Source organism: Hemicordylus capensis, chromosome 2 (assembly GCF_027244095.1).
Source record: "Hemicordylus capensis ecotype Gifberg chromosome 2, rHemCap1.1.pri, whole genome shotgun sequence".
NCBI classification, from domain to species: Eukaryota; Metazoa; Chordata; class Lepidosauria; order Squamata; family Cordylidae; genus Hemicordylus; species Hemicordylus capensis.
In genome coordinates this window covers 303,169,553-303,188,078 of record NC_069658.1, presented here as the reverse complement: position 1 = coordinate 303,188,078, position 18,526 = coordinate 303,169,553, and the positions used below count along the sequence as shown (strand labels likewise).

Here is an 18,526-nt window from a genome sequence, read left to right as displayed (position 1 = left end):
TTTAATTAGTTTGTATTAAATGGAATAATCTTGGGATTAAACTATATATGACTTTAAATATCAACCTCAGAGCTCTCCCAATCCAAGATCAGAACTGAGGTGTAGGGGAGGCGGGTTTAGCCCTTTCCCACTACACCACAATCCTGACAAAATTTCATCTTCACCCCCTGCAAGTGCTGTTTGTGTGAGGACGGAAGCTGCAGTTGGTAGCAGTGGCAACTTTCCTTCCAAGGCAAATACAGTAGCAGCTGCAGGAGGAGTGGTATAATTTTAATCAGGATAATGGTTCAGGGAACTGGATTAGGGCCCCGGTGGGGTGGGTGGGTGTGTGTGTGTGTGTGTGTGTGTTTATATTATACACACCCCTGGAAGGACAAATTTGTTTAAAGTCACATCTAGTTTGGTTCTTATTTTTTGCATTATTAAAGGAATACTAAAAAGAACAAGCTTTATATCTTATTTCTTTAGTTCTATTTCTTGTAAATGGGTCATTCTGACAGTATGAGAAGGTTGAAATTGATTGAGCGTTTTGTTGAGTTGCTGGTTCCATGAATTCACTAAAATGCCACAGGATTGCTAATACTTTTATTGCTCTTTTTGCTCTTTAGGGTAACACAGGTATTGGACAGCCAGGTGCTAGAGGCGAGCGAGGAGATCCAGGCCCGCGGGTGTGTATCTTGGCTTGATTCTGTTGCTCAGGCACAGAACAAGGAAACACTTCACCTCACTATATAGGCAGAGCAGTAGTTTGTTGTGTCAGACCAGCAGCAAAGGATTGAGGAACAGCAACCAACTGTATGGAATGCTTCAAAGGAAAAGACTGTCTCAACTTCTTAGTTGCTGTCTTCTGCTCATGTATGTATGTAATGTATGAAACTGCCTTATGCTGAGTCAGACCTTTGATCTACTTAACTCAGTGTTGTCCACACAGACTGACAGTTGCTCTTCAGGATTTCAGACAGGGATCTTTCCCAGCTCTGTTTGGTAATTCCAGGAATTGAAGCTGGGACCTTCTGCATGCGAAGTGTGTGCTCTACCACTGAGCTATAGCCTTTCCCATAAGGAGAAGGGCAAATCTTGAGGGTCTGCAGAAGCAGACTCATTAGAGAATCTGCCATTCATGTCTGCCTTTCTATAGCAAAAACCATTAGCACAATCCACACTGATGTTTTCTGAAGGACTGCTTAGATCTGTCTCCTTGGTCTGTCTCTTCCATTTTCTCAGGGTGAAGATGGGCGTCCAGGGCTAGAGGGAGATCGTGGGCCTGCGGTAAGTATCTGATTCCTCTTCCCTTCTCCTCTCTGCTCCCTGAAACCTGAGCTTTGGCACTGGTTGCCATTCAGAAGTGACATCCCTGCTGTTTTCTCTTTAGGGACTTCCAGGAAATAGAGGAGAGAGAGGTGACAAAGTAAGTAAACCACTCGGAGCTGAGGTGTGAGTGCAAGGGGAAAAGGAGGAAGGAAAAGCTGTTTTTCTGCCTTTCCTTCATGCTGTCAGTGAAAATGATCATTCTTTTGGTGATACAACTATAAGCCAGAGATCAAAGAAGGCAGCTTAATCAGGGAATTGGTTTTCTGGCATTACCTGCTGAACTTCCATCTAATCAAAAGACTTGCCATCTTGCAAATTTTAAGCTATGAGGAAGTGAAGGCCATCTTTTAATATTCACATAGTTCAAATGTGTGCCTATAGTCAGACCTGGTTTTCAGATGTTTAACCAACACCTAGGCTGCAGTGAAGATCTCTGATCCATGTTCCCTTACAGTGTGGGTTCTGCATCTGCGCAGTAGCCCTGGCGGAAGATTGCAAGCTCCCAGGATTCACAGAATACTATTTGTTCATAGGTTGCTGCCAAGACTGTCGTCCTATAAGGTCCTTGAGGCAAGGACCTGCCTTTCTAGCCTACAGCTTAAGCTAGAAAGGCAGCTTAAGTGTCATGAATTTTGTTCATTTGGTGTATATACCACCCTTCCAAAAAAGGCTCAGGGCAGTTTACATAAAAATAAAGACAATTAAAACCAATTAACAGTTAAAGTCAAAACTATAAAAACAGCATAAAACTAATTAATAGTTAAAACATGTAAAAAAAAAAAAAAACCTGGAGAACCAGACCAAACACTTAAAGCAATTAAAAACAATTTACACAAATTTAAAACCCCGAAAAGTCAGGCCAAACAGATAGATTTTAAGGGCTCTTCTGAAGGCCAGCAATGAATTCAGATTACGGATTTCTGCCGGGAGTGCATTCCACACACAGCCCCAGGGCAGCTACAGAGAAGGCCCACCTCTGAGTCGCCACCAGACTAATTGTAGGAATAATCCCCTAAATATATGTTTGCAGTCTGGCTAGTCTGAATAACCTGAGTAAGCTTTAAATAAAACTGGACAAAAGTGAGTTCTGCAGGCTTATTTCTAACTTACATTTTCCCTTTTCCCAGGGAGATGTTGGATCTATAGGACCAAAGGGAGATAAGGTGAGTACTCACATCAATGAAAAGATTGTAATGACTGATCTGTAGACTTTGAATGTAGCCTTGTTGATAACTGAAGATTTCCAAGCCAAATGAGACAGGAAAAATACATTCTTCTCTGGCAGACTTGCTTTAGCAAACAGTGTATTTCCATGCGATGCCCATTAGACTGGGCTCCGGAAAGAGAGCTTGATGCCATTCACTTGATGAGTTGCATTGACATATTGAGACACCTCCATATGCCCTGCTTATAGCAAGTTGTGCTAAGACTAGAAGGATAATATCCTTATTGTGACACACACACACACACACACACACACACCCGCCAGAATACATAAAGAAGTGTGTTCATACAGTCGAGATCTCGGGACACTCCCAGAGCTCCTTGCAATGCACCAACATTGTTCGCACAGGCTCTGCTTCTGTTGAATTGCAGCCATTGCTGCGTACCACCTCCAGATCTCTTTTTACCTCTCAGCTGAACAGATCAAGGGAGCTTTACTCTTCATGCGCTTCTTTCTCCTGTGGGAGAATTTACATAAGAGAGAGTGATTAGTTCACATTTAAGAAACAAAGTGAATTATTCATGTGTGACAGAAAGCCCTTTAAGAGGTGCACAGAATGCATAGCTAAGTTTCCAGCTTCTGACAAGCACCAGCTTTGTTTAATATGTCTGGCTGAGAATCACAAATTTCATTCTTGCAATATTTGCCTGGGATTTTCAAAGCAAACATGAAAGATTCAGGCACTGACTCAGGTTGAGAGCTGCACTTTCTAATCTAGCCCTCCGCCCCACTGTGGTTACTATGGCAACTCCAGCAACCCAGTTGCTTTCAGTATCAACAGGCACCTTAACACTGACAGTGTCAACACCAATGATTTATATGGGACTGGGAGTACCCAAGACCCCAGAGCAACTTCCAGAGGAGAACCTGCAGGGAGGCAAGTCGAAGCTTGCAAGTCTGAAATGTCAATTGCTCATAGAGAATGCTGAGAAGTTCTCCACTCTACTGAGGCACAGGACATCCTCGGCACTGGGGGATGCCAAGAAAAGAACTTGGGAGCACAGCAAATCAGAGCGTGTCAAGAAAAAGATGAAAAAGAGCACTGCTGCTGTGAATGACACAAAGCCTAATGTTAAAGTGATACACAAGCACAAAAAGCACAATATTTTGCACAATATACCACCAGTGTTGTCATTAGCTGTGACATTGATAAACAATGCCCCTCTCCTGGAGAGCCCACAGAAAGAAACTGCACGGCCATCGACATTAACGATTGTGACTGGTTCGGAGTCTTGGAAAGAGATTCTAGACACAGCAACGGGGTGGGGAGATCCTTTCAGAGTGTTTTAAGGGCAGCCGGTGGGGGAGGGCAGTGAGAGGGGACCTTACCCGCTTCTGCGGTGGCAGTGGCTCCTCTAGCACTTATGCAAATTAGCTTTAGAATCTTTATCCCTGACAGTTGGAGGGGTAACTGCTCTCTCCCAGTTCTTCTAAGTGGTCTCTGTCCATCACACAAATGGGCTTCACACCTGCGTGAAGAAGGCTCCGGAACACTCACAAGCTGATCTAGCCTTCTGCCTCCAGATAGGTAGCTAGGCTCCTCCCCCTTTACACCTTAGTCACGTGACCCACACCCTCCTCCTCAGTTCTCAGCAAATTATCTTTTATCACATGACCATGGGCAGGCCAGTGGGAACGTGGGCTGTAACCAAATGGATTGCTTTGATAATTGCTCAGCTACCATGTTCTCTCTCTCAAATACAGGGTGATACTGCCATTTTGGAGGGCCCAGCAGGTGCTCGGGGGAACAAAGGAGAGCCCGTAAGTGACATGGATACATTAAAAACCTAGATAAAAGATTTCCCAAATCATACTTAACTCTTGAGCAAGGTCACCCTGCGGCCTTGATGTTTGAATCTCTAGTATTTACAAAAAGTTCTCCTTTCACTTTTTGATGTTCCATACAACCTCAGTATTACATTATGTATACTTTTCGTACACTGATGGTGATTTATTGGAAATTCCCTCATCTCTCACTCTTCTCTAGGGAGACCGTGGCCTGAAAGGGATGGAAGGGGATAAAGGTGACAAAGGAGACCAAGGCATCCCTGGAGAAAAGGTACCAGAGCAGATGGAGAAGGGGGAAATGTATGCTGAATTGAGACTAGATGGCATACCTGTGCCTGAAAGCTATGAGCTGAACTGGTATGCACCATATTCCTGCTGTATTTCATGCACAGACCAAGCCAAGGTGCCAGCTTAGGCCAAGTGGTAGGAGTATTTTGTCTGGAGTGCATATCTCAAGACTAAGCTGGTCTCAGCTCCCACTTCTAGGAATCAGAGCCCAATGCAAGTGTGGCAGACCAGGCCAAAAAATAGAGCCGAATCTATATTATTCTATAAATGTAAGTCCCTGGGGTGTATGGCACCAAGGATGGTTGCTACTATAAGCAATACTTCAGGAAACACTGTTGCAAAGTTGTTTCAGAGTTTGGTTCTGTAAATGTATCCAGAAGCCATCACTGCTATATTTGAAAAGAGTTATTGAGAGTAAAAGGAAATAATGTATATATGGCAGGAGCAGAGTTGATGTCACTGTAGCATTTCTGTAGGTATACCCTTTCCTCCACCCCTCTCTGAGCTGTAGAGGACGTATTGCAAGTAAAAGCACAGGCAGAGTAGACAAACTCCTATCCCTTGAATCTGGATAGTCTCGTGCAGTGGTGTTGCAACGTTGGCAGAAGCCCGTATCCAAATTGGCCCCCATTCCCACTGTGCTCAGCTGCTGCTGCTGGCCTCCATGACCCCATCCACCTTTGCCAGCCATGGTGCAGTATTGTGACCTCATGGCCTGTTGCCTGGGCACCAGGCCGTAATGTCATTATACCACACTGTGGCTGGCTTGCTGTGCTTTGCCAGCACTGTTCCCTCTGAGGTGAGGTTCCCTCTGTTTTTTTAGAGTAAGGAGCCTAACTCCTGGATTCCCATGGGGTAAGGTTTCTTTATTCGTGGTTTTCTTATTCATGCTAACTGGTGGGAACGGAACTCCCATGAATAAAGAGGGTCTCCTGTGATTTGGATATTGTTTTTGTTACTCCGACAACAGGAATTGTGTGGGAATCTTCTTTTTGCTGTTACACTTTGTAGTAACTGATGCTTTTTACTTACAGGGAGTGAAAGGTGAGCAAGGAGAGAAGGGGTCAACAGGATTCCCAGGCGCACGAGGTCCTGGCGGGCAGAAGGTAAGAGGTTATCTGATCATCTGTGGCTACATATTCACCAACAAAATTCACATGGAGGAACATGTCTAAGCTGTATCCACATCTGCTGATGTATAAACAGCTGTGGTTTACCTTCAAAAGTCCATTCTGGTGCTAGTTTGTTGTGATTCATATTATTGGAGATTCAAGAGTGCTGCCTTATTAGAATGAGCAATGCATGTGTGGAAATTCAAAGATGGCAGCAAAATGGAAAAACCATCTAAGATGCCCTCTTGCTAATCATAAGACTTTGGAAGACCCACACTGATAAATAGGAGTGTGACTGTTGAGCTATTTCAGTATTTTAACCTTTGTTGCTAGAGTGGCACACACTTAATTTTGGAAGTTGAAATGGTCCAGTGAACACCTGTAACCTTCAGTCTTTGTTGTATGTATGCAGGTTTGTTTGCTAACACATGAGCCTACTGCACTTCTAACCTTCATATTCTATGTCTGCCTTTGAACAGGGTGAAGTTGGTGAATCTGGAGAGCCAGGGGAGCCGGTGAGGCCTTGTCATTTGCCGCTGTTTCTGCCCTTGCTTGTGCAGGTCAAAGTCACATTGTCTTACTTTTTGTCTTTATCCCTCCAGGGTCTACCCGGAAAGGATGGTATTCTAGGAACTAGAGGAGAGAAAGGAGACATGGGGCCTATTGGAATGCGAGGTCCAAAGGTGTGGCATGGCATGGCATGATTTCCTCTATTTTGTGAATCTTCCTGTTACCTTGAGACAGCCTTTCCAAACTAAGATATGCCTTAGTTCTGCCACAGCCTAGCTGTGTATTATTTGAGGCTAAGCACTGTAGTACTCTAAAAAGTGCTAGATGAAAGCTAACTTATGGTGTTGTTTTTCTCATCTCCCTGTTTTAGGGGGACCGAGGAATGAAAGGAGCCTGTGGCCAGGATGGAGATAAAGGGGAGAAGGTGAGTTCCTGAGTCCCTCTTTGATTCCCTTTGCATTACCAGGCATGGATGGTATTAGGGAGACACTGTTTCTACCAAGAAGACAAGGAGGTGGGTCTCACTCATCAAAGAGACCCACCTGGGGAGGGTGAGCAAGGAGAGCGGGCTTAGCGGAGGCTAGCCCGATTTTCTACAATCATGTGAATAGCCTCAAGGTCTTCTCTCTGCTTTCCAGTGTTAATAGCTTAGAAAAGAGATGTGGGAAAGAATCTGGAGCACAACCTCACTTGAAGTCAGCCTTGTTGTCTGTGCTGACTGCTTGAGATGATCTCTACTGGGACTGAATTGGCCTCTGAGGATCAGGCTCGGACTGGCCATTAGGTCAACAGGGCATATTCCCGGTGCGTCCTACCCACGCGGTGCCCCTGCACCCCAACTCTCACCCTTAATTACCTATTCTGCTCAAAAACTGGCGCCCTCCCTATATACATTCTAGCGCCCTCCCCACATACATTCCAGCACCCTCTCAGTGCCCCCAGTCCGGCCCTGCTGAGGATTACCACTGAGAAGTCAGTTGGGGCCACTTCACACATGATGATCTTAGCGGTGATCCAGTATCTTTCACAATGTAGGCTTTGCACCTGCGCAAATGTCCCTGGCTGAAAGAATTCAAGATATAGACTTTTTAGGAACCTGCTATCCATCATGACTTCCCAACAAGTGCATGCCTGGCAAAATTGGGCCAGTTCACACTAGCTGGCAGCCCCCAAGCAAGCATTCCAGGTGTGAATGGGGCTGCTGTTGAGTCCAGAGTCGGGCAGTGCTAAGATGGAGATGCCAATTGTATGAAGCAACACTTCTATGTGGGGACTGAATATGCAGCTGCTGAAATGTCTGTGATCGTGGCTGCATGTACAACCCCCACGTGAGGGCACTGCTTCATCCAAACAGCATCTCTTCATGAGTGGCTCCTGGCCACAAGTGCTCACTTCTCAAGTGCTTTTTATATCAGAAGGGGTGCACTGAGGAGGGAAACTGAACCTACCTAATCTCCCCTCAGGTTATCCACCTAGGCACTTCTCTTCCAGCCCAACTCACTTTCTGTGTGAGAGTCAGGCTAAAAGAAAAGTGCCTAAAGCCATAGAGTGCAAGGAGAAGGCAGGGAAGGGTTCAGCTCCCCTCACCCATTAGCCCTTTTTGATCAGACACACACTCTTTATACACAAATGAGGCAGACAGATGGCCAACAAATATGGCTTCCCTGTTACATCTAGTCTTGAGTGGCATTTCTTGAAGAGTGGTTGCAAATTGGGAAGAATGAGTTTTGTCGGACCTCTTAGAGGAAAGCAATCTCTCAACGAAAGAGCACAAGAGCCAAATACACCAAGTCAGTAGCTAGTTTTTTCTCTGCTGGTGGAGGAGGGCATTCACAGTGGTTTATCTGCACCCACTCACTGAAGAGGCAGGACTGTGTAAATGAGAAAGACTTTAAGAGTCTCTTGTGGGGAGATCCCTCCCAGTTCTTCTGTCTAGCCTGCTCCTGAGCTAATCACTTCTCAAACTTTCCTTTCACTAGTCTTCAAGACTTTTCCTTCTGTACTGCATTCTATCTCCTTTTCCCCTCTTAATTCATCTCTGCTTTGTTTTTTTAAAAGTGACTATCTTCCTTCTTCGGGCAAGTTGGCTTCCTAAGGACCTAAGACCACTAAGAAATGGTTCAAAGGAAAGAAGAAAGTAGCTTTAGGCTCATTACCTTCAAGCCTTTTAGTTGTGACTTAAAATTCATGTCCCTCAGGCTCTGAGGGAATACTGCCTCGCTCAGCTTGGTCCCAGCTAGTGCCTTCTCAGCTGCCAACTTCTCCTCTTCAGTACAAGCTAGGCAGGGAGACCAGAACCACTGCTGTGCCATGTGTTTCTCCCTCCTCTTGCTCCTCTCTCTGCTGTGAAGATGAGCCTGAAGGCTGTTCCAGCAGCACTGGGGCTCTGCACAAAAGTTCCACCAAGTCAGCTTTTTCTTTGCCTTGTTCTCTCCCACTGATGCATCCTTCTCTTTGTCTGTCTTAGGGAGAGCCAGGCCTGCCAGGCCGAATGGGACTTGCTGGACGGAAGGGTGAGCCTGTAAGTGTTCATAGTGCATTCTGACCAGGCAGAATAGTTGGAAGAATCCTTGGTCAGGTCAACCTACCTTCTGCTTTGATTTCCTAGGGAGAAATGGGCATGTCCGGAACCCCAGGAATTCCTGGGAAGGAGGGCCTCATAGGACCCAAGGTAAGCAGTAGAGAACATTAATATGGGGATAAAAGGAAAAGCTAGGGTTATCACAAGTACTACACAAGAGATAGCAGTGCAGAGACTATTGTGTCCAGGTCCAAGTGTTTCTTTGCCGAAGATTCTAGTTACACAGTTATAAAACGGCTAACTGGATTTCACCAATGCTGCTAATAGAGATAGCCGTGCTATATAAAGCCACTGACATGAAGGCTTCTCCTAAGAACTGGCCGCTGGGCCAGCCCAGCAGATTGATGAGAGGACACTTCTGTCATCACTTCTGACAGTTCCTCTGCTTTAAGATGGACTGCTTATTGTCAGAGGTGTTGCTGTACTATAAAAAGTTCCCTTCAGCTGCAGATTACTGCACATTGATTCTGGTAAATGGCAGGTAGGTTTCTAACATGTTTTATATTATCTTGACATTCAGAATCTTACAACCTGATGTAGCAGGAATGATATTTTGTTCTTGCTACTTTATTCAGCACTGCTAGGTGCTTTTTTACTTACTGACCTGTGACAGTAGTAGTAGATTACTCCATTTTTCTACACCATCTCTTGGTCGCAGCCTCCAAGCCACAGAGTGAATGTTGTCTTTGTCAGCACTGAAACTGCCTAGTGAGGTTTCTGTCTTTATGAAACTTTATTATTATAGACCCTGAAAGTAGAAGTAAACTTGTAAAAATTGCTCCTCTTATAAGCTTTATCAATATGTCTTTGTTTATAGGGTGACAGGGGATTTGATGGGCAGCAAGGATCCAAAGGTGACCAAGGAGAGAAAGGGGACAGGGTGAGTTATACTTGCACTGAGGAGAGGTGAGGTTTGCTGTGTTCATTAGGCTCAAGGCTAGGAGGACTTTGATAGCTGCCCCTTGTGGCCTTTCTCAGTATTGTGGCACATCTCTCTTATGTACATGTTGGACTGCTTTGAGAATAATAGTTATGGAAGCTTATTAGTTGCTTACCAAAGCAGATGATGCTCAGTTGTCCTTAGAAGCACCATGGTCTTGCCCAGCCAGCTGGAGACTATGTGAGCATGTTGGACCCAGTACAAGACTGCTGGTGCTGATGTAAAAACTAGTTTGCAGTTCCATAGGCAGCCTATATATACACTTAAGACATCAGGCCCCATACCTCCTTCAGGCTGTTGTCTCACCCAGTGTCATACTGAACAATTGATTATCAGCTGATATCATCCTAGTTCTCACATATGCAGTGCAATGTTCCCTACTCCCACCCCACCTTACCCCCTGTGTGTTCTAGATACACACACACACACACACACACACACACACACACACACACACAGCATCTTATGGCACCTTACATATACTGTACAGTCTCTGCACAGCTATTCTAGAAAGAACAAGTTAAACATCTTAAGTCATTAGGATATAGTTACTTCTAGTAACCTTTCTTAGAAAACCCAGTTGTTTGCAGCTAGGATGAAAGCAAATCAGTCTATTCAGGCAGGTTTATGATTTTAGAACAATAGAATGGGAAAGAGAATAGCACTGGTTATTATGGTTTTTGAAGCCAGAAATAAGAGATGGTTATTTGAACTAAGTAAAATCTATTTTCATATAACAATCTGATATTTAAGGTGATCTGGGATCCTTCACAACATGCACCTGAGCAGTAGCCTTCATGGAAGGATTTTATAGCTCCCTGAAGTGCTCTGTAGCTCTGCCTTTTGTGCTCGGTATTTTCAGCGTCAGATTGCTTCTAGCTCAGTTCCTTCTCAACTGCCGATGTGTGTGCCTCACTGAAGGTTTGCTCCTCATTCAAGCTTGGTTCCTACAAGAAAGAAAAGGTTGTTTGGATTTATTGAGCTTTTGACTTGTTTTAAGTCAACTGTTTAAGTCAACTTTTGACTGCATTAAGGTTTCTTTAACATTTTTTGTCCTAATGGACACTTGGAAAACTTTTTAAAAGTGCACTTTGTGTGGCAGCACTCTACCATCTTCCGATAAACCTCAACAGTGCCTTTTGTGCTTAGGATAAGACCACATTGTCCGTACTTGTAAGATTTGCCTTTCATTCTCTAAGCAGACTAAAAAAAATAAGGAATTGCGACTTAGGGCTGCCCTATATGAAAGTGTGTTGCTCCCTCCTACCCCAATGCCACCTTCCCTGTTACTGGCAACCCCTTTGGTCTTGTCTGACCATCAACATTTGAAGTTGACTTTGGATCTAAGTTCTTGCCAGAAACAGCCTCCCATTCCACACCTGTTGAATTGGAGCACTCTAAGGAGGTTTTTAAGAAGCTGTATGATCTCTCTAAGGACGGGCACCATAAACTCCACAAAAAGCGGAAACACTAAGAAGATGTCTTGATGTGCAGTTGCTTCTAAACATAATAAGACCTCCTCTTCAACATCAGTATCAACATCTTCTCAGTTGTTGCAATCAAGGCCATCTCGATGGGTTATCCCCCTCCCGTGCTCCAAGGCAGGACTATGCTAATTAGCTGAAAGATAGAAGTCTCTAGAGCCTGAGGGGGATGACCCCACCCAGTTCTTACAGTCAAACATAGGAACATAGGAAACTGCCATATACTGAGTCAGACCATTGGTCTATCTAGCTCATTATTGTCTTCACAGACTGGCAGCGGCTTCTCCAAGGTTGCAGGAAGGAATCTCTCTCAGCCCTATCTTGGAGAAGCCAGGGAGGGAACTTGAAACCTTCTGCTCTTCCCAGAGCAGCTTCATCCCCTGAGGGAAATATCTTGCAGTGCTCACACATCAAGTCTCCCATTCAGATGCAACCAGGGCAGACCCTGCTTAGCTAAGGGAACAAGTCATGCTTGCTGCCACCAGACCAGCTCCCCTCTCCTCTCCCAGTCCTGTGTTGCTCCAGGCAGACTTTCTCTTCTCTCCAATCTTCCCTTGCTGTTCTTTTACCTGAATTTGTTTATCTTTACTCTGCTTTGCTTCCTCAATCCTCTCTCCTCTTCCCCTCTCCTACTCCTCTAACTGTATGGAGTGCACAGGAATGCCTATAATGTCTCTGTTCCTGCGAGGAGAATGAGGAGTGTGTTCCCCAGGGACACGAGAAGGCCCGGATCTCCACCACCAGTCGTGTCCTTGCCAGCTTCCAAAGAGCCGTCCAGCAGGATGAAATCGCAGCCAGTCTCCTGCCCTTGGGTCTGAGCCTCGGTGTAAGGCGACATGCAAGCCACAGAAGGAGGTTCCAGCCAGTCTCCCGCCCTCAGGCTGTGAGTCTGCATGTCCTCTCAGTGCCCCCAGTCCGGCCCTGCCAGGGAGGAAAAAAGGCAGGCAGAGGCTTTAGGGCCCTTCTTTCTGCTAGAGTGCCGAATCACAGCGGCTTTGGCTTCAGAGGCAATCCCCCTGGCTAATCCACCCCCAAACTCAGGTGGAGTCCTGAGGGAAGGGGGTGCGAAGGAGGAAGCGGCAGGAGGCCTTGCAACAGCAACTCTGTCAGCAGAGAAAATGCAGCCTACAATAAAAAGCCCACCAAAAACGACAGCGCTGGGAAGAATAAAACAATGCACTGAGGGAACCGGACAAAGCAAAAATGGTGAGCTCTTTCCATGGGGCGGACAGCTCAAAGGTGGGTCCCCCCAATTAGCCTAGCAGCTTGCCTAATTAAGCCGTTAAAACAACAACAACGCCCTTGATTCTCTGTTCCTCTGAATCCTCCCTTCTGTCCCCCCTTCCCTCCCTCCTGGCTCTTAAGGCTTATCTTCAAGATATCATTCAAAGCAGCAGGGATCCTCTGAGGAACAAAAAGGGGCAGGAATGCCACAGGTGCTTTCTGCAAAAGGCAGCCCAGAGAGTCTCTCCCCCCTCTCAGAGATATTGGTGGTTCTTCCTCCACAAGCTTTGGGGCACAGCCAGGGGCGTAGCTAGGGGAAAAGGGGCCCGTGTTCAACCCTCTCTCTGGCGGCCCCTCTGAGTGAGGGAGATAATGGAGAAAATAGGGAAGGGTGGAACTGAAGGGCCCTCAGGAGTTGGGGGGCCCGGGTTCTTTGAACCCCTTTGCTCAATTATAGCTACGCCCCTGGGCGCAGCAACTCCAAAGGAGGCTTCTGCTCCAGGTTTTGGACCCGTTCATCACCTGCCCATTCACCTCTGCAGCCCTGGCCTCAGCACAATCAATCGCCCCTTCAGATGCCTGATCCTTGTCTCCATGAGGCAGCCATGGACCCAGGAGCTCTGTTTCTAGCAGTGAGGCAAAGCGCCTGGGTCTAGCCCAGGACTGCTGCAACCAACCATGTGGGGAACGGGAGCTGTTCCAGTCGCTGCAGCCTCAGCTTGGAGAGCCCGCCAAAACTGGTGAGAGTGTGGTGTAGAGGTTGGAGTGCTGGTCTGAGACCGGGGAGTTCCGGGTTCGAATCCCCATTCAGCCGTGGTGCTTGCTGGGTGATTCTGGGCCAGTCACTTCTCTCAGCTTGGCCTGCTTCACAGGGTTGTTGTGAGGATAAACTCAAGTATGTAGTACACCACTCTGGATAAGATCAAGGCCAGCAAGCATCTTCCCTATGGCCACAGACCTGCCTAGGCAGTGGCCCCCTCTCCCCTCCCTAGGCCTAACTCCTCACCCTTTTGGAGTTTTTAACCCTTGCCACAAGAGCTGTTTGCACTAAGCTTGGTTGGCTGGCTTATAAGCAGCTCGTCCTAGCAAACCTAGGAGGGCCCTTCCTGCACCTTTGCCAAAGAGCCCATTTTGTGAGGGTGCAATAATGCATGGCCCTCTAGGGGTCATATTGACAAATGCCCTTTTCCTTCCTTGGAACCTCCCAGGTGTAAAGGGCGAATGGAGGGAGGAAAAATGCTCCTCGGGCCAGCTATATGGCATCCTTCATTATCTGGATAGTGATCCGTTGCATTCATAACAATGGGTTCTGCGCCTGCGCAGTGACTTCACGGACCGATTAGCTAGCTCCTCGCTCCGCCCCTAACTGCCCTGCACGAGACCGTGCTCTCCTCATCCCTGGCAGTTGGGGCGTGTCTCTTCCAGTTTCTGTTTGACCGCCATTGCGTCAACACCTCGGACTGTTAGCTCCTCGGCTAGTTAGTGAATTGATTTATTGGTAAAAGACTAGGAACGGATTAGGACGACGAATTGGTTTTAGGAAATTTGGACTGTATTTGGACTTGAATTTGGATCACCCACAAGGACGTAGAAAGCATAAAAACGAACGTTACGATAGTGGGATGGCTGAGGCCATGTCGACTAAGGACAGACCCAAAACGACTTTCAAACGCTGCACGGAGTGCAATGCGAAACTGCCTTCAACTGATACGCACGATGCCTGCTTGTTGTGTCTGGGAGAGCAGCACAACCCCGCAGGTTGTAGAATTTGCTCGTCATTTTCAAAGCAAACCTTGAAGAATCGAGCGCTAAGGCTTCGGGCGGCGCTATATGATGATGCGCTGCGCCCGCCGACCCCTAGACCGTCGACATCGATGTCGAGGACCGCTTCGATGTCGACCACGATGTCGAAGACAAACCATCCTTCGATGCCGAAAGCAAGCACTCCTACGGTGGACTCTGCCGGTAGGCAGTCGAAAGCCACTGTGTCTGCTGAGTTTAAGCAACCGGCTGATGCAAAGAAAAAACGTCACCGGCATAAGTGGCACAAGCAAAAATCGTCTACAGAGGAGGATCAGGGGTCTTCGCCCCCTCGAAAAAGGACTAAGAAGACTCGGGTCCATAGTCGAACTCCGTCTCCATTGCCGCTCCAATCAGATTGCGATGATTGGGACTCTGCTGAGTCGACAGCTTCGACACCGTGGAACTCGGTATCGAGAGAGAGTCAAGGTTTACAGGCGCCGATGGAGTCGATGTCGGTATCGATGTCGACAGTCACACAACCGCAGCTGAATGCGCCAATGTTCTCGGCATCGACACATAACGTGGTGTCGGCTGCGAATTCCCCATCAATGCCAGCGTCTTCTACACTGACAAGGTCGGTGTCGCAAATGCAGGACAGGATGCTTGCCTTACCATGCACGGTATCGACTGCCGATTCGGTATCGGCTTCGATGTCGAGGGATGCTTTGATTCCAGAAAATATAGAGCAGGCAGCCACAAGATCTTTTCAACATCGACGGGGTGCGATGGAACTTACACCAGCTCGAACCCCGCTGGTCTCTCCAGCCATAACTCCGGGACAGGAGTACAGGTCGGAGGACTTTCTGGATTTCGGGGAAGATGCAACAGAGAGGGAGATAGCGGCAGGATCTGGAGCGAGAAGGGACTTACTAGCCCTTTTGGAGTCGACAGATACAACACCGACTGAGCCTACTTTCCTTGGTTTCCCGGATCGGGGAGTGAGAGTTCTGTCGGTACCGAGTACTCCATCGCTACTGCCGGTACCGAGGACTCCGTCGGGATCCTCACAGCGTGTACCACTACATTTGCCGGCTGTGTTGAGGCCAGTGCAACATGTTTCAGCAGCAACTAGCCCAATGCATACGCAGAGACCACCTATGGTGGATAGGGCGACAGTGACGGGGCCGTCTCCGATGTTTGTATGCCCACCAGCTACGTGTTTTACCCAGCGGACTGTTGCACAATCTAATCACGCATGCGGTTTCACACATACCCCACCGGCAATTTATCCAGTGGACTACGCGGATTACAAGATATGGAAGGCGCAGCAACAGTTGCGGGCTGTGGCAACTCAACCTGCAGTAGTGTCTGCTGTGGAAACTTTATCCGCCAGCATTCCAGTAGCGACATCTGCACCTCCAGCAGCACAACAACCAAAAGTGCCAGTTGCACCATTGGAGATGCCGGATTCCGGAGATGCGGATTCTTCGGATTCTACGGGGACTGATGAGGACGACCCTTCCATTCCAGAAGAGCCTATGGAACCTGAACTACCATCCGATGTAGCCCCGCATACTTCGGTTTCGCCATCGGAGGAGCTAAAGGCGTATCACATTCAGATACGTGAGATGGCGGAAACATTGGGCCTTGAATTGAGGCAGCCTGAGATGGACCTTAAGGATCCTGTATATAATATGATGGCACGTGCTAAAGTGTCTCACCCAGTTGCTTTGCCCATGATACCAGCAATAACAAAAGCGGCACAGACTGCGTGGGAGGTCCTACAAACATCGACAGCTACCTCACGTAAACTTGAGGGCCTATATCGGGTGCAAGAGACTGACTGTGGCTACCTTGTGAAGCACCCGGAACCAAATTCTTTGGTTATAGAGTGCGCCTCTTCGAAAGAGGGAGCGCGGCATTCGACGCCCGGTGATAAGGAGGGCAGAAAGCTTGATGTTCTGGGACGGAAGGTCTATGCTATGTCAAGTTTGGCAATCAAGATCGCTAATTACTCGGCTTGTTTGACGAGATATGGTCACCACATTTGGGACACACTGTTCCAAGATTCAGCAACGATGTCACCTGAGGAATTTCAGGAGAATTTTAAAAGGACATATGAGAAAGTGACAGTCATTACGCGGCATTTACTGAGCACGTTTAAACATGCAGCAGAGACTGAGTCACGTGCAATGACCACTGCTATTACCTTGAGACGCCATGCGTGGCTACGATCAACAACTTTGCAGCAGGACATGCGCGATAAAATAGAACACTTACCATTTGATGGCAAAGGGCTCTTTGCCGAGACGACAGATTCCACTATGCAGTCGTGGAAACAATCAAAGTTCACTGCCAAGACGTTCATGGCAGCAGTGAGTAATCAGACATCAAAAAACTTCACTTATGGACGTCAGCAAGGCCGCTCCAGATACAGACAGGACAGAAGGGACTATAAACGGCAGTATAAGCCTTATCAATGCAATAAGCCCTATGCCCAGCACCAGAAAGGACAGAAGCCGGGCAAGGACCAACATAAGCAGTCTCTTTGATGGGATGGTCCATCCACTTCCTATGCTAACAACAACACTAGAAGTTCGGGAACCCAAGGCCCACAACAACGGTCTTGTGCAGGTCAGCACTAACATCAAGCTGGCCAGTCACGCGCAAGCGTGGCACAATATAACATCAGATCAATGGGTATTGAAAATCATAAAGTGTGGCTACGCGATAGAGTTAAAGGCTTTGCCACCTTTTCAAGGAATAACCTATACCAGGTCAACCCAGGTACTGATGGAGGAAGTACAAGTGTTGTTGGAAAAGCAGGCAATTGTGCCGGTGAGGTGGGTGGACAGAATGCAAGGATTCTATTCCCATTATTTCCAAGTCCCCAAGAAGGACGGGGGCATAAGGGCAATAATGGACTTAAGGCAACTGAACTGGTATGTAGACACGAGAAAATTCAGGATGATAACACTACAAGGCATTTTACATCTTCTTGTGCAAGAAGAGTGGGCTGTCACTTTGGACTTGAAGGATGCCTATTTTCATATAGGTATTCGCGAAGGACATCGCAAGTACCTGCGGTTCACCGTAGGAAATACAGCGTACCAGTATCAGGTTTTGCCATTCGGCCTGTCCACAGCGCCAAGAGTGTTTACCAAGGTCATGGTGGCTGTGGTTGCTTTCTTAAGGACCCAAGGGATAGTGGTGTATCCATACTTGGACGATTGGCTCCTGGTCAGCGACAAAAGAGAGAGGTTACTTTCCCAAGTCCAGTATGTGCTCACTCTTCTGAGGGACCTAGGAATCACGGTGAACCAAAAGAAGTCAAGGTTGCAGCCCCAGAGGCGGGTCGACTACATTGGTGCGATTTTAGACATGCAAGAGAAAAGGGCTTATCTGCCGGAGTCCAGGTATGCCCAGATCAAGGAGCTTATACACCTTTTCCAACAGCAGCCCAAGCAAAGGGCTGTGTCGATTCAGAGGCTCCTAGGGCTCATGGCATCATGCAATACGACTGTTTGCAATACAAGGCTGCATATGCAACCTCTACAGACTTGGTTTCTGATGAACTTTCGACCAAATCGCGACAGCCAAAACAAATGGCTTACGTTCCCATGTGCGGTACTAAGGTCCTTGAAATGGTGGACACTTGCAAGCAACTTGCTTTCAGGCATGCCTTACCAACCGCTCACACCGACATGCAGTGTGACAGCGGATGCCTCCCTACAGGGATGGGGAGCACATTGCCTACATCATCAGATTCAGGGGCGGTGGACAAGTCTACAGGCGAAAAAACACATAAACTACCTGGAACTTCTTGCAGTGTTCTTGGCCCTAAGGGCATTTCAATCCCTACTGCACGGGAAGGTGGTGCAGATCCACCTGGACAATACCACCGCAATGGCGTACCTAAACAAGCAGGGGGGTACGGTCTCTCGGGTGCTGTGTGTGCTGAGTCAAAACATCTGGAATTGGTGTATTGCTCGGGACATAATTCTGATGGCAAAACACATAAGAGTGGTGGACAACGTTCAGGCAGATGGACTGAGCAGGGCCCTGGTATACAACCAGCAACACGAGTGGGAGATGAATATGGACTGTCTGTCGGCACTATTCAACAGATGGGGATGGCCGACTGTGGATCTGTTTGCGACGGCTGCAAACACAAAGTGTCCAACATATTGCTCTCGTGCGGGAGTAGGCACGGGATCCAAAGGGGACGCTTTCCAGTACAGATGGACGAAAAGTCTTTTTTACCTGTTTCCACCGCAACCACTAATATCGAGGGCGGTGGCGCAATTGCTCAGGGACAGC

The 18,526-nt window shown here is 47.4% G+C and overlaps 1 protein-coding gene across 9 annotated transcripts in view; it reads left to right on the top strand.

Annotated features, from left to right (window-relative positions):
- The window catches only part of COL7A1 (collagen type VII alpha 1 chain), a 216,234-nt gene that overhangs the window by 164,878 nt on the left and 32,830 nt on the right, over positions 1 to 18,526 (top strand). For all 9 annotated transcript variants that reach the window (XR_008316932.1, XR_008316931.1, XM_053299561.1 and 6 more), the window contains 13 exons: positions 609 to 668; positions 1,225 to 1,269; positions 1,373 to 1,408; positions 2,439 to 2,474; positions 4,241 to 4,297; positions 4,524 to 4,595; positions 5,647 to 5,718; positions 6,204 to 6,239; positions 6,327 to 6,407; positions 6,605 to 6,658; positions 8,702 to 8,755; positions 8,843 to 8,905; positions 9,633 to 9,695. Coding sequence is in view for 7 of the 9 variants with exons in the window: in XM_053299561.1 (XP_053155536.1) it covers positions 609 to 668; positions 1,225 to 1,269; positions 1,373 to 1,408; positions 2,439 to 2,474; positions 4,241 to 4,297; positions 4,524 to 4,595; positions 5,647 to 5,718; positions 6,204 to 6,239; positions 6,327 to 6,407; positions 6,605 to 6,658; positions 8,702 to 8,755; positions 8,843 to 8,905; positions 9,633 to 9,695 (729 nt within the window). In the remaining 2 variants the exon portion in view is untranslated. The remainder of the gene's footprint in view (positions 1 to 608; positions 669 to 1,224; positions 1,270 to 1,372; positions 1,409 to 2,438; positions 2,475 to 4,240; positions 4,298 to 4,523; positions 4,596 to 5,646; positions 5,719 to 6,203; positions 6,240 to 6,326; positions 6,408 to 6,604; positions 6,659 to 8,701; positions 8,756 to 8,842; positions 8,906 to 9,632; positions 9,696 to 18,526) is intronic.